A 14,753-nucleotide genomic window follows, 5' to 3' on the forward strand; every position below is an offset into this window, starting at 1 on the left:
CTTTATCCAACTCTAGCATGAGCAATGCCTGCTCCTCAAGAAAATTGCATTGCTGAAGCTGTGGAGGAGAAAGCGATCAAAAAAGCCAGCTGTGGCTCTTTGGTCTTTAGGAGATTAAAGTAGGTCCTGGTTTATAAAGGCGGAACACACGACTGAGTTCTGCCCTTAGCTATTACCACCAGTGACATCAGTGAGATCAGCTGCTGATCAGAGAGTTTCTCAGTCCTCTGCCAAGTTAGGCAAAAAAGTAAGGGAGAGAATTGATTTGCTAGGGGAGGAATCAAAAGAATAGCAAAGGAAACCAAAAAAGGGTGAATACAATCCCTTCCATCAAAGGGAGAAGCTTGCAGAGAGAGCTGGTGGAATACAGGCCACAGCTATGGAGAAACTGCCAAGCTCAAACAGAAAAGCTCAGCTGAGGTACACTTTGACAAGCAACAAGTCTTTCCTCTTTACAGTGGCTAAGAATGTAAACGGTCCTTTTAGGGAAGATCCAGACAGAGGCATGAGCCACAGCAGGCTTTCCCATCCGTTCTGTCCTGTATATCCCTTCCTCCCAAGCCCCATTCTCCACTTTTGTTCCTTGCAGTCTTGACCTCGCCTCTGTCCTGTGGGTGAGAGGGAGATGCACTAGAACCTCGCGGCTGTGACCCAGACATGTATGCTGACCTTCAAGCATGAGTATTTGCAGGATGAGAGCAAAACAAAGGGATTTAGAGACTCACTGCCTCCCTGATACGTTTTCCATGGCAAACATTCTGAGATCCCCATACAATTACCTGCTGCCAATTCGATTTCTAGTTTGAATTTCAGTATGGTTTATAGTGAATCTAAGATTCATGGAAGATCCCAGACTGACCTGCTTTCAAACCCTGAGTTCATTTAGCACCAATTTCAAATAATACAGGCCACTCTCCTGACCCTGTCTCCCAAAACCTTGGCTGCGAGCTGTAACATTTAGGAGTAAGTATACAGCTTGATTCAAGCTGACTGGGATCAACATAACTCCTACAGACTACAATCTGTGATGCCCTTTTAATAGTCAAAATAAAGAATTCACTCATCACAGTGAAGATCTGTAAAGTATAAATATGCACTCAGGAGGAGCTGGATCACCACTTCATTCCATCTCTGTCAGTGAAATTTGTTCAGATGGCTGTGAACTGTAGCCCTTTCAACCTGGCCTGAATTCAAGCTACAGATCAGAGATGAAGAGCTGAGTCTCCAAATCCCCAAATGACCCGTTCATTAACCTTTCTGGTAAATGAAACATCACCTTTTCCTGCAGTTGCAGCATACTGCGGGGAGCATATGGCTTTTACTGGGCAAAACACTAGTCTTAGCTACAGCTTTTTTCAGCTGTTGCTTCTTGCACAGCAATGGCAACATCCCTCTGTTCTGCAAGGTGCTGCGACTGGCTGCATCTAGTCCAAATACCTGTGGTGAAGCTGTCATGCTGCGGTTAGGGGAGAGGGACATTGGTGGGTCAGGATAGTCGATGGCATTCTTGACCACTGGCCGTTTGAGCACCTCCACGTAAGTGACAGGGAAGATGCCTTGGCGATTGGTGCCAGAGATTTTTCCTTCATACCAATTCTCATCCACTCGCCGAATCAACGTGATCCTTTCACCCTATGAGAAGGAACAGTAAGGTAGTCCTGACTTTAACATATTTCATCATTCCAAAACAGATTACATTTTTAATCTTGCTGCAGTTGACTTAAAACAATCAGTCGCTCTCAGCCTCCCCTGTCGCCCAGTTATGTGGTCCTAACCCTAACCTCTGCGTGGGAATGATATTCTTAAGTTCAGAGGAGGAGGAAATGCAGATCTTCTGATGCTGATTTGGGCTGTCTGCAGACTCAGTTATGCTCACTTCACATTTTCAAGACCCTACTTGCTAAAGCCAGTGAAAATAATGGAAACCAGCAGTTTCAGGCTGGCCATGAGACTCTCAGGGGTATGAGGTGTACAGACAGTACACAGGTCTGCAGTTTAAACTAGGTCTCTCTATGCTCTCTCCTGTTTTGCTGACAAATGAAGTGACTTCCAGAACCTTAATATAAACTGCAAGCCCCACCTTCATGTATAATTAAAAGAGAAGACAAACAAGATCTAATCTGAGCATCAAAACAGAAAGCTGGCTGACTTTGCTCTGAACAGCCATTACACAACCCATTCCTATCCCTTCACTCTCCAGAGTCAGGTCTAGGCAGTCACTTCAATACCACAGAACCTCCCTTGCTGGTGCTCAATGATTTGACTTCTAATATGAAGGAAGGTGAACCCTGTTTCCTTCTTTTCTATATCACCATTCTCATGTGACTGTGTGCATCTCCACTGGAGAGGATCAGACTGGAGACATGTCACCAAATATTTAATTTGCCTTGAAGAGCTAGGCTTCCAGCACTTGTGCTCACCACATCTTCTCAGCTAGCCATAAGGAGGCAATTGGCATTTCTTGATTCAGCCTACCTGCAAAGCTCTCACTGCAATGCACTACATAATGACTATGGAGTAAAACCACGGGTGATGAGAAGGAATCCTTCCTGAATAAGGAGTTCATCTTATTGGAGCTTTCATTTGGAAATTGCAGGTTACTAGTGTTAAAAAACTTCATCATTTGTCTGGATTCAATTCATCGCACAACAAAAGTCCTACCTTTCTGAAGGACATTTCCACTTGGGTATCCCCGTTGAAGTTGAACTTAGCAATAGCATCTCCATATTCCAATACTTGCAACGGTGATGGCTTTTTAGGCTGAGCTTTCTCAGCTGGTGGGAGGAGCTAGAATGAACAAACAGAATCAAATGAGTCACATACAAAAAGCCCACAAACTGGTCACTGGCCGAAAGGGAGTGGGCAAAGAGAACACCTGCAAGGAAAGCAGCTACCTCTATGTATGATCGTGGGAAGATGCCAACTCTGCCATGGTGTTCGCCTTCATACCAGTTCTGGTCAATCTGCTTGTAAATGTAAACAATATCTCCTTTTTGCAGAGGAAGTTCCCTGTTAACAACACAAGCACCCCATCAGAACTTCACTGGAGAACAGGCATGTTCTTTTGCTGTCCAGCAACCCCTAGGTATCAAGGTCTGCATCAGCTCTGTTGATACAAATCATGCTCTAACCAAAGTGAAAACTACATGTTGAGAATTACCCTGTTCATATCATGATGTTCAGGGACTCTCTTGCTCTTTGGGCATCCTCTCAAAAGGCTGGCCTATGAGGACCCTACGAATCACACACCCTCCAGCAGCAATGGGGTCAAGCTCAAGCAAAACATGCCACTGACTGCTTTCCATGTCAGACATGGTGAGCAGTGCTCAATTCCTGTTTTGAAACAGGTCACGTCACAAGTCCCTTCCAAAGAGATACACGATTTTAATAGAAGCTGGTTTGCTGATTAGGTGAACCCCCTCACACGCCAGTGTTGATCCTGCAACAATTACACTTCTGGTCAGCCCATGGTTGCGCAACCACTGATCTCACCTGGGCTAACAACTGGGATTTCAATCTACAGTTTTCAGTGCTAAAATGATGAATGTCTGCAGCTTGAGGAACTCCCACTGTGGCAACTTGTACTAGGCTCATAAACCTACTACTTGGGTCCCCACGGGAAAACAGCCAACCCAGCCTTTACTAACACGATTTTCAGAAGCTCTCCTTTACTTTTGTCTGGCATCCTGATATGTTCTGCTCGAGGGACACAACAGTTACACCTTACATCTGCCTCAGTTTTATTACAGGTGCTAAGGAGATGCTTTGTAAATCCTTACAAATCATCACCTATAGAACATATAACAAAATATTCTCAGGACATTGGCACCTGAGAAGAAAAACAGCAGGTCCTTCACTGAATTCTGTTCTTCTTTCTTCCCTCCCTAGCAATGTTAAAATGAGAGCTGCTCCAGCCTCATGCAGAGGGAAAGGCCGTCCAGGCCTCTTCACAGAAGTGTTCCCCAAAAACAACAGGTAGCGCTGTGTGATTCACCTGAGGGACCACAACAGGGCTCAGAGGTGCAACAAGGCCACCAGAAATACCCGCTGGTGTATCCACAGATGCCAGGGGAGCAGAGACTGGTCTGTACTCCTACAGGTCCTGAAATCGGGAAAATCCTCAGTCAAGGGCCCACCTACATGCTTAAAGACAGGTATCTGGTTTAAGTCCCTTGCTGACCTTGGGCTATGCTTAGCACAGTGAACAGGATGCTGCTGTTCTGCATATCTATGTTCTTCTGACCATCTTTATGGCATATTTACACAGCGAGCTACTAAAACAGTTCTTCCAGCTCCTAAACGAGCGCAATCGGGGATGTCACGCAGGGGAATCCCTTCCACCTCCAGCACAAGAACAGTAACAGAGCTGCTGCCAAAAGGTCTCACTCAGCTGTCCTGCTCACAAGGTACGAGCAGGAACATCAGCCAAAGCGCTCTCCTGTGGCTCCACCCACCCTCAGAGCAGAGCACTTACTTCTTCCAGTGAAGAAGGCGGGTTTGCCCCAAAAATCACATGGGATACAGATGCACTGAGAAAGACGACATTTTCCTAAAGGTCCTTTAAAGGCTACGACCTGCAAGATTCATATTACTTTTCCCTGCCTTACAATGGACACGTTTGCTTTGAGCTGCTGGAAAGACGCCCCCAAAACATGAATCCAATTGCACAACACTTCATAAGTGCTGCACCCTAGGGGAAAAAGTAGAGGAAGAATACTCAAGGCTGTACTCACTTTAACGTCTGTGCTTTAAAGTCAAACTTGGCTCTAGCAGGTCTCATCTAGAGATCAAAAAAAAAAAAACCAAAACAACACATTAAAATAATAATTAGGCTTTCAACCCTCTTCTGAGGAAAAGCACCCAAACTCTTCTATAGCTAACATTAGTCTGGGGAAGAAAGTGAATGCAGGTATTCTGCTACAAGCTTGTGTGCAACTGGTACTATAATCCAAATATGCTGGATGGGTCTCTCCCACCAGGGCAAAAAGTGCCAATTTCTGGTCTAACAGTAATTAAGAGCTCTACAGGAAATGGATTTAACAGCAGTAAACTTTTAAATGTGACAAAGCCTGTTGAATGAAAGCTGCTCCAGTAACTATAGTTACTGGGGCTCTGGGACCAAATTTCCCTTGACATGTGAATGGAAAAGCAAAATTTACTAGCTGGGAAAAAAACAGTAGGATTTTATTTGATGTGTCTCTTACTGATTATTACCTGGCCCTGCTGAATCCTGCAATGTGACCCATGTACTCTGTATGAATTGGCAGGAAAGAGACAAAGGTGAGGAGGAAATATTAATAAATTAAGCACGCGTCTAAAAAAACGTCTTCAGTGGCTATAAAGCCAAAGAGGACGTTGACAGCAGGCTTGGGCTTTAAAGCTTGATTTACTTGGCTGAACGGCCACAAAATATTCAGACAATTTTAAAGTCATTTTGGTAATAGAGCATAAAATAAGAAGTAGCCACACTCACGTGGCACCAGACCATTTAAAAGTACATAAAGGGCAGATAAGGGTACTCCATCCCACACGGTGACCACCTCACCCACCGCCACAGTGCAGCACCTCTGGGGAGACAGAGCCGCTGTCAAGAGTCCCAGAAGCAATCCCTAAGGCAGGAAAAGGCATTTGGCCAGGACACCTGGACTACCATCCAGCCCTTGGAAAAGTGCCTTAGGCTCACGGGAAAATCGTCTACCTCCTCCTTTGCCTCTTTCAGAAAGACTGACCAGGTCGTACGCAGTGAAACATGCTAAGACTTTTTCCAGTTGTTTCTAAAGAACATTAAGCATCTTTCAAGAAGAGAAGAAACAATCTATATGGAAGAAAAAACTATGAGACACTCACATGGCCAGGATCAACAAGACATGAAGTTTCTAAGCATAAGGCACAGACAAGAAGACAATGTAGCAATATGATGCAAAAGATGTAGAATGCCTTTGATTCACTAAAAGTAGCTGATATTTAAAGGCATGCATCACAGATGTGCACCAGCAATTCTCAGCAGGCATGCTTTAATATATGCAGCTTGGTATAGAGATATCAATTAATTTACCAGGCACAAGAGTCAAAGCAGATCTAAATGAAGCCAGAATGGGAAAGGGGAAGGTGGAAAAAAAAACAAACGACATTCTCTGAAGAGCTAATGTCGGCCTAAAGCACAACATTGTGAGAGGCAAATATTGCTTTGGGTCAAGCAGCAAACTGAGGTAACTAAAACAGACCTCTGACCCAGATTTCCTCTTTGCTGTATCGTCTACATTTAGGAGGTCCCCAAATCGCTCATTAGTGATAAATTGATGGTGCGTTGGAATAACCCCTGTGTGCCTTCTAGCTGCAATATCAGCTTCTTCTTGCTCACGTTTAAGCCGTCTCTGGTCCTCTAAAAGTTTCTGCCATAAAATTGCATAAAATGGGCAGTAAATCATCTAGTTAAAGGTGTTCAAAAGCTGCCATAAATGTGACTCAAATAAAATTTCTGAGGTCCCAGCAAATGGCTAGGATTTTACAGTGCAACATAAAATACTGATTCTACTAACTACGCAATACCCTTTCATTTTGCAAGCACAGAAAATACATCACCAATATGGCATAACCAAAATCCAGCTCATACAGAGGATCTGATCCAAAGCTGATGGAAGTCAACGAGGAGTTTTTCTAAGTTTTGGCCAGGTTCTGGGAAGATTGCTGATACTGCAGAGGGCTGATCCAAACCCCCTTCGAACAACAAGGAGTTTCTTTCATTGACTTCCAAGAGACCTGAATCAGCCCCACAGGTACGTTCCGAGGCACCAAACTCCCCCGAGCTTTGCAAGGAGCTTGGGACAGTGCCTAACCACCTTCACGTATCAGGTTCTCCCATACTTCCTTTGGGCTTATGTAATACTCTTTGTAAAATAAAGTAAATAAGCCCCAAATAATTATTTTGGACTTCTGAAGTCTCTGGCACACTAATGGAAACATGCATTCTTGAGTACCTGGGTAGAAGGATTCTTCTACCTTTTGAGGCAAACTTGAGGCTGAAGAGTTCAGCTCTGTGCTAAGGCATTTGAAGCCAGCAGGTCTTAGTGAATTCAGCTTTGCTTTTACATGAGTTTTTCTGCTGGATTTTGGCAGGGGATTACTGACTGTTTCACGGAGAAGACAGCAAAAATACATTTTTCACATGTGAATTAAAAGCAGGTTTTACAGTATTTAAAAGCACACAAACATTATTTGAAATCAGAAAGTTAACACTAAAAATACAACTTTTTTTTTTTTTTTCCCTCCCAGGCAGTGAAAATTAACAGCTTCCTGGAAAGCAATGACTTTATAACTTTTTTTACTCAGCTTGAATATAGCCAGCACTGAAGAGTCTATGTGACTGTCCTGTTATTTTGGCTTGTCCCAGTGTTGCCCAGCCATTTCAAAAAGGACCGCTACATTCTGTCGTCAACTTGAGACATCATAAAGGATTCTAGTTTGCACTGGGGGGAAACTTCACACTTTCGCATAACTTAAAATATCCTGAGGATATTTAAAATAACTTAAAATAACCTGAGGATCCCCACAAGAAAAACACTGTTCTCACCACTTTGATTAACAGTGATTCAAGTGGCTTGCTTGGAGAACAATAAAACCTTAACTCACTTATAGAATAACTATTTCAACTTTATCTGTGAGTACTGGGGTGTTGTACCACTTATCACATACATCTCCAACCTTTTTACATTCTTTAAAGCCCACGTATATCATTTCATGTAATTGATAAGACCTATCAGGCTCTTTTTAAACAAAAGCTAAACTGGAATACATATTATACATTAAATCAGTGGCAGAGGTAGTATTAAAATTAAAACAAACTAGTTCCAGCTTGTTGCTCTAACTTCCAATATACACAGCAACAGACACACAAGCTGTCCTTATATAAGGCTGAATGCTATATTTCTTGTATGTGGAGCTGCTACAACTGTTACTAGACCATAAAGTTATTAAAGGAGGACATTACCTCTTTATCGTCGTGCCGTCTGCGGATAATTTCTTCTGGAGTTTCCATGTAATCAACTGGTGCAAAATGCCTTGGTGATTCTGAATCTACTTCGAAACAACATAAGGAGGTTAAAATACAGATGGATTTATCTAGCATAACCAGAAAGGAAAAAAAAAAAATCGATATTTTTAAACAATTTGTTTCCATTCTGACAGTAAGGATTCTCAATTCCCATTGACCAAATTGCCAATCAGATGTTGATAATTTATCCATTTTCATTTTTTTCCCTTTTGGGCTGTACTTCTGAACAAAGATCCAAAAACAGGGCGAAAATAACAGTACAGGAAAGAGTAAAGACATAGAAGGACTTTGTGAAGAAAAGATTTGCTGCCATCAAAGTATCATTTGGCATTTTACTGTTGAGGAAAGTTTAATACACACACACGCACTAGACCTTGAGAAACTGCTCCTTAAAGCAAATCATCTGGGTTTTGTTTTATGTTCCCATGTGTGCAAATGATACAGAACTAGAAACATCTCATGTTGAGGTTCTTGTATCCCCGAAGTTGCTTGGGAGACAAACTGAACCCGATGTGATTAGAAAGGCAGCGGAAATCGTTTCTCAGAAGTGCAGCTGTTAACAAGTCCTGAACAAAAATGCTCAGCAAGACACGCAAAGGACGTTAGACACACTAAGGGAAAAAACAGAGAGAGTCAGGGGATGCAAAGGTGGGGGGTAAAAATGCAAGGGTTGTGGAAGGGGAGGAGAAAGGAAAGTAATACGACAGATGAAGGGATACTGGTAAAGAACACAAAAAGCCACCTCCTAGGTACGTCCCAAGTTCACTTTGCGGGTTGTTGTTTGTGTCCAGGCTGTGACAGAGGGCATATGGAACAGGGTTCCCATTGTTTAAGGAGTCAGGAGTGTCAGCCCGGCCCATGAAGCTATCTCGGCTAGATCCCATGGTGGGGAAGTAGCTAAGCCTCTCCAAAATGTCAAAGGAAGACAGGCGCCTGGGGGCTAGAGGCCTGCTTCTGGAGCATAGCTGGTGCTGGGAGTGGTGACTCTTGTCTCCTACGCTCCCCTGCAGCTGTATGGGGTCGTCTGGGTTCTCAGGGCTGGCCACTACCGGGCTTCCCGAGCAGTCTGGGGGTGGAGTCCTGCAGGATTTGTGCTGGAAGGGCTTTCTCAATCGGAAGGGTAGTGGGCTCATTAGGTAGACGTTTCTGGGGAGCACGTGTCTGTCCCCATAGACATCCCCTTTGGAATCAGGGTTCCTGGAAGCCTGCTGCTGCTCATGCCTTCGAATGGTAGTGAACCGGGTGTAGGAAGCTGGGCATGCGCCTTTGCATCTGTTGATTTTATGCTTCTGAGGTCCATTGAGGTTGCTGCTGCTGCTGCCGCCGCTGTCATTGGATGCATTTGAGAGGAGATCTACCTCATCCGTGCAAGCTGAAAGCGTGTCCATAGGGATGGCGTCACTGACATCCGAAGCAGTGTCCTCCATGTTGCTGCAGGAGCGGGAGGATTTATCTGCCAAGCTGGCAGCATCCTTCTCTTCTTGGTGTGCTTTTGGCAAATCCAAAAGAAACTCTGCAGAGTAGGCAGAACTCAGACAAGTTTTAGACTGGAGAGAAGTGGTGAATTTGTTTTGTCCAGTGGAAAAGTCAAGCGAGGGCATTGATCGGGACCTCTGGATCAGTTGCTCAAAGGCACTGATACGGGAGGAAACGGTGTGTTTGGGGATCTGCTCTGAATCCTCTCGATTAAGGCTGTGCTCCATCCTGTCCTTTGCTTCATTCTCAAACTGAGATGCAATATCCCTCACGCTGCAGGAGGAGACTGTGCCTAAATTGATCCTGGACCGGTTGATCTGGTGCATGTCTTTGTACAGCATTGTAAACTCCATCCCGCTCTTCCTGGAGGCAGAGAGCAGGTAGCCTCTCCTAGAGCTGGTGCCATACTCCTGCAGGCTCATGGTACTGCCAGATTTGATAGCATACTCCTGCTTCGACTTCATCAACATGTTTTCTATGCTTTCCCCTATGTCTACCATGAAAGCTTTTTTATTATCGAACAAAGCAATGGAGCTACGAAGGTTTTCGCAGCTTTGAGCTTTCTCATGAGACAGCAGGATACCCTTCTTGTCCTGCACAAGAGCAGCTGGAGCTGCTAGTTTGGGTTTGAATTTAGAAGGGAGGATTTCAGTAATGCAGGCTTTTGCAGCTGATAAGGGCTTCTTATGTTTACATGCGTGACCTAACATACCGGTATGACTAGCGTTAAAGGTTCGGCTATTAACTGAAGAGGGTGCAGTCATATGAGCATTCCCACCTTTACGATCCACTGGTAAGCATGCAGAATAAAATAAATACAACCTGTTAGCTTAAGTGCTAGAAAGCTATTAAGAAAGGAGAAAGAACATGCTTGGATTTCATAAAACGCACTTTAAAGAAACAAAGTTCCAAAATGTAAAGAAAAGCAGGAAGAAACTGCACAACAAGCCACATTTACAGGAGTAGATGAAGTGCTGCTAACATCTCTAAAATGAGAGGCTTGTCCAGAAGCAGATCTGGAGCACTTTGAAGGTATCCTCCTAAAAAGTGCTAAGCATCACCAGCTTCCAGGGAAGCTGTGGCACCAGGGAAAAGGGCAGCTGAACCCTGGGCAGGATCAGGGTGTCAGCCAGAATGCAGAGGCACTATCATTGCAGAAACAGCTTAATACCAGGCCTGTAATCACACCTGCTATGGTCTCACCACAGTGCTTGCCAAACAATTTATTCCTGGGAGGGAGAAGACAATCAGCAGCTGACTGTGCGAACACAAGCAGGCCACATCAGCTGGCCTTGCCCAAGAGCTGCCTACTTAGAGATTCCCCATACTAGGAATAAGCTGAGTGTCCTTCAGACAATGTGGTTGGCCATGTTTGCTTTAACAATCAAGGAGTCAGATCAGGACATTATTTTTTTTTAAAGACAGATCCAGTCTGGGTTCAGCTTAGACTGCAGTTTTTAGGTCTGTTTCTGATTTGAGTTCAAATTCAAATGTCAAAATAACCATCCAAGTTCAATTGCAGTTTGGGGAACAATAACTGTTTGAACAGATTTTTTTTTTTTCAGATCCAGTTTGACTCCCTGCCCTACAGGCTTGACATAATGCTGAAAAACAGCTGGAAGACGGAGACCTTTTTGGTGTGATGTACTATTTTTAGGGAGAGCAGTTCAGAAACCCAATGCATTCCTTCCTTAGTCCTCTCCCCATCTCAAGCCATTTTTAGGTTGAAGTTGGCTCTGAGATACATTCCCCCATACAACTCCCTGATGGGAGTCAGGCTCTTCCTTGTCCTAATCTTCTAGAGAGCCTACAATGGGGGGAGGAAAGGGGAGGAGATGCAGCGGGTCTCTGCTGCCTCGCTGTCTCAGAGCCTGCAGGGCATTGCTGGTTCAGTGTCCCATGCATTCTCTGCACACCCCTTGCGGGCAGGAGGCTGTAGAGCACACGGGGCCGGCTACACCAGGGTAGCCAGGCCAGCAGAGATGGTGTGGCCTGCTGAGATACTGCAGCAGGAAGAGCAGAAAAGCGGGGAAGGGCTCTAGCATGGCAAGGCAGTGGGAGCAGATGGATAGCAAGGCCAGCCTGAGCAGCCTCAAGGAAGAACATGAGGGTGTGGGGTGTGGCTGAGGTGCTGGATGGAGGGACCTGGTCCCTGTTGGGAAAGGAACCTGGATCAGGTAAAGGGGTTGTGAAAAATATTGGCCAGTGTCGTCTGAGAGAAAAACGGAGTGAAAACTGGGGATGGCAAAGAGGAAGGACAGAGAAAACCTCAACTGGCTTGAATGGGACTCTAAACTCTGCAGCAGTTTTCCCCGTATCACCTGGCTTTTGACACGCCGTGCGGAATGCAGAAGAGGTTAGTGCCCTGATCACCTACCTTTTGTGGAAGCAGAGCTAGAAGGTCGCTTGAGACCACTCAGCCCCTGGAATGGAATATCTCCACCTTCCAGCACGCTCTTGTAAATCTGCCTTTCATTCTCCAAGCCAGCAGGGTCCCCCAGTGCTGGTTCTGACTCCCTCTTCACTGCATGGTAGTTGGGTGAATACGTGGAGCTGGAAAGCACACAAAAGGGGGGAGGGACACCAGTAGGTCACTTCTGTTTGCTGAGAGCTTCATGCAAAGCAAGAGAAAACCACACTTGTGAACCCAGGATAGACTGTGTATGAAGAATTGGTGCTGAATGAAGAGGTTATGAATACATTGCGATAATGTTCTAGGTTTGGCACTACCATAGCATTCTCCACCTGAGGGAACTCTCCCCATTCAGCCCTCAGAAAACAGGCAGCAGGAAAGCACTCCTCTTTTATTTTACAGATGAGACACAGAGTCACAGAGCAGATGCATGATTTCTTTGCAGACACCAAGAAATTCATTGGCTAGCTGGAAGTAGCACAAATATCTTCCATCCCCCAGTCCTCTCTCCTTAAACACTAGCCATGCCTGTCCGCTGCTTACAAAGCACAGCTGCTCAGTTCATCTCAACCAGTTCAGCCTCCCAGTTAACACTATAGTTCAAGACTCCTAGAGCACTTTCTCAAACCCATCAGTGAGGAACCATGCAGAGAAGCAATAGTACGGGGCTATAGACACTACTTTTTTAAATGCCAAAGAAATTCCCAGATGTGCAACTCTTCTGCTCAGCTTTGCTCCAGGCTTCCACTTCAGGGAATGAAAAAAACTGGACTCTAGGTCTACCATGCAGATATATAAACACAATGCTGTTAAAATGAGTACAATTTTAATGTCTTAGGCCTTTAAAGACTGGACGTTTATTACAAATCCCATTCCTCAGTCACGAATCTAAGCACAAGTATGCCCCCACATCTGATTTCTAGATTTCACTGTTTTCTCTCTAAAAAAAAAAAATAACGGACAGTGCCATGGTATAAATGGCCTTTCCAGGCACAAAAGACTTACTGAGCAATCAGGCAGACACTGTTTTCCTAACAGCTAAGCTCATCTGATACCAGTCCTTGTGCTCAACCAGGATCTTCAGAATAAGATGCAGTCTCACACAAAGCTATTCTGGGGCCAAAGCATGACTGCTGGAAAGTTTTAAAACATTTAAAAAAAAAAAAAAGTGCATTTGCCTATTCATGGAAACATTTTGAAAGCTGTTTTACATCCTGATGTCCAGGAGTGACTCAGTTCTGTGAGTGTGGAAATGCTTGTGGTTACATCTGCTTGTTGTGGATAAATTTGTACACGTGTCTGTTTATTTTGAGCAGACGCTGAACTTATGGGGTAAGGAGAAAGATTTCAAGCACATCAAAGGACTGGCCACAGAGCTGGAATTACACAATGTCTGTATCACAAAGAAGATTTTCGTTTCTGGACAAGGAAAATCAGGTCATACGTGGTCCCATAAATTACTTTCTGGAGTAAAAGCTCATGAAATGGGTTCAAGTTATGTCAGGGCAGGTTTAGATTGGATATTAGGAAACATTTTTTCACTGACAGGGTTATTAAACATTGGAATAGGCTGCCCAGGGAGGCGGTGGATTTGCCATCCCTGGAGGTGTTTAAGAAAAGGGTAGATGTGGTACTTAAGGACATGGTTTAGAAATGGTTTTTGTCTGGGTAGGTTAATGGTTGGACTTGATGATCTTAAAGGTCCCTTCCAACCTCAGCAACTCTATGATTCTATGAAAAGCAGCACAAAAGAGAAAAGAAATACTGTCACTTTCTCAACCTGGGCAATGCTCAAACAGACCCTAGCTATAGAGCTGTTGCGTCTTATGGGAGTTATCCCAGTTCCTCTCCTGGTCAGGTTCCTGAAGAAGACCTGCCAGTTGCTGCAGGGAATGACGACTGCCCTGAGGTTCCTCACCCGGGAGGTAAAAGCATTTTAACCTAGTTGTTAAAAACCAAAGGGTTAAAATGATTCTTCTTTGGGAATACACCTGGGGGAGACAGAAGAGGCATTTGGCAGAGTCCCTTTACCAGTTGCTCCCTCATTAGGGCGAGCATGCAGTACTGTGGGGGCCAAGGCACTCTGCAGGATCAGAATCAGATGAACAGAGGGAAGAGCAACACTGCAAAAAAGACGATAAGCTCCAGCTATCTTTTCTGCCTGCGCTCTAAAGGCAGGGCAGGGAAGAACGTGCAATGCCACTGCGCCTCACTGTTATTTCCCATTCCCAGCTTATTCAGGTTGCTTCCCCTCCACTGGCTCAGATCCTGGCACTCTGGCATGCTTTGGGTGGCATCACAAAGGGCACAGGCACTGCTGCTGTAGGCAGAAACCTTACCAGTCTTCAGCAAATATAAGCTGTTATTTTATGCTAGTCCCCAAGATTTCCATATATTTTATTGCTCTCTCCCTACCAAAACAAAACTAAACAGTCATAGGAGCAACCAACAAAAGGCAGCAGTGCGTGAGTTTCCCAGCAGAAGGGAACTGAGCTGAAAGAAGTACAGGAGACCTCTAAGGCAGCCCCAGAGGGGTGGTAGTGGTAAACACACATGATATTAATGGGCCTCTGGAGAAGAACACACTTTTCCTAATAAACCATCCCCACAGATGGGATCACTGTGCCTATGGACAATATTAAGTACTCAGTCCATTTGCAAGGAGCAGCAGTTTGCAGTAGGAGCTGGCTCCACAGCTCAAGTAACTCAGCACAGCTCAGCATCTTATTCTGGACTTTTTTTTTTGTGTGTGTGTGTTCCTCTTTTAAAACTAAACAGCCCCATGTACAACTCATTTAGACAAAATATACTGTT

At 44.6% G+C, this 14,753-nt stretch overlaps 1 protein-coding gene across 11 annotated transcripts in view; it reads right to left on the reverse strand.

Annotated features, from left to right (window-relative positions):
* SORBS1 (sorbin and SH3 domain containing 1) overlaps positions 1–14,753 on the reverse strand; it is an 89,792-nt gene that overhangs the window by 14,023 nt on the left and 61,016 nt on the right. For 10 of the 11 annotated variants that reach the window (XM_082486082.1, XM_082486083.1, XM_082486086.1 and 7 more), the window contains 7 exons: positions 11,904–12,079; positions 7,988–8,073; positions 6,225–6,392; positions 4,734–4,780; positions 2,895–3,009; positions 2,662–2,787; positions 1,438–1,632 (listed from right to left, as the gene is read on the reverse strand). In XM_082486082.1, the coding sequence (XP_082342208.1) occupies positions 1,438–1,632; positions 2,662–2,787; positions 2,895–3,009; positions 4,734–4,780; positions 6,225–6,392; positions 7,988–8,073; positions 11,904–12,079 (913 nt within the window). Of the gene's footprint in view, positions 1–1,437; positions 1,633–2,661; positions 2,788–2,894; positions 3,010–4,733; positions 4,781–6,224; positions 6,393–7,987; positions 8,074–8,792; positions 10,317–11,903; positions 12,080–14,753 lie in introns of all 11 variants that reach the window. The other variant, XM_082486079.1, reaches the window with a different exon arrangement.

The sequence above is a fragment of the Vanellus vanellus genome, assembly GCF_965231255.1.
Source record: "Vanellus vanellus genome assembly, chromosome: 7".
Lineage (NCBI taxonomy): Eukaryota > Metazoa > Chordata > Aves > Charadriiformes > Charadriidae > Vanellus > Vanellus vanellus.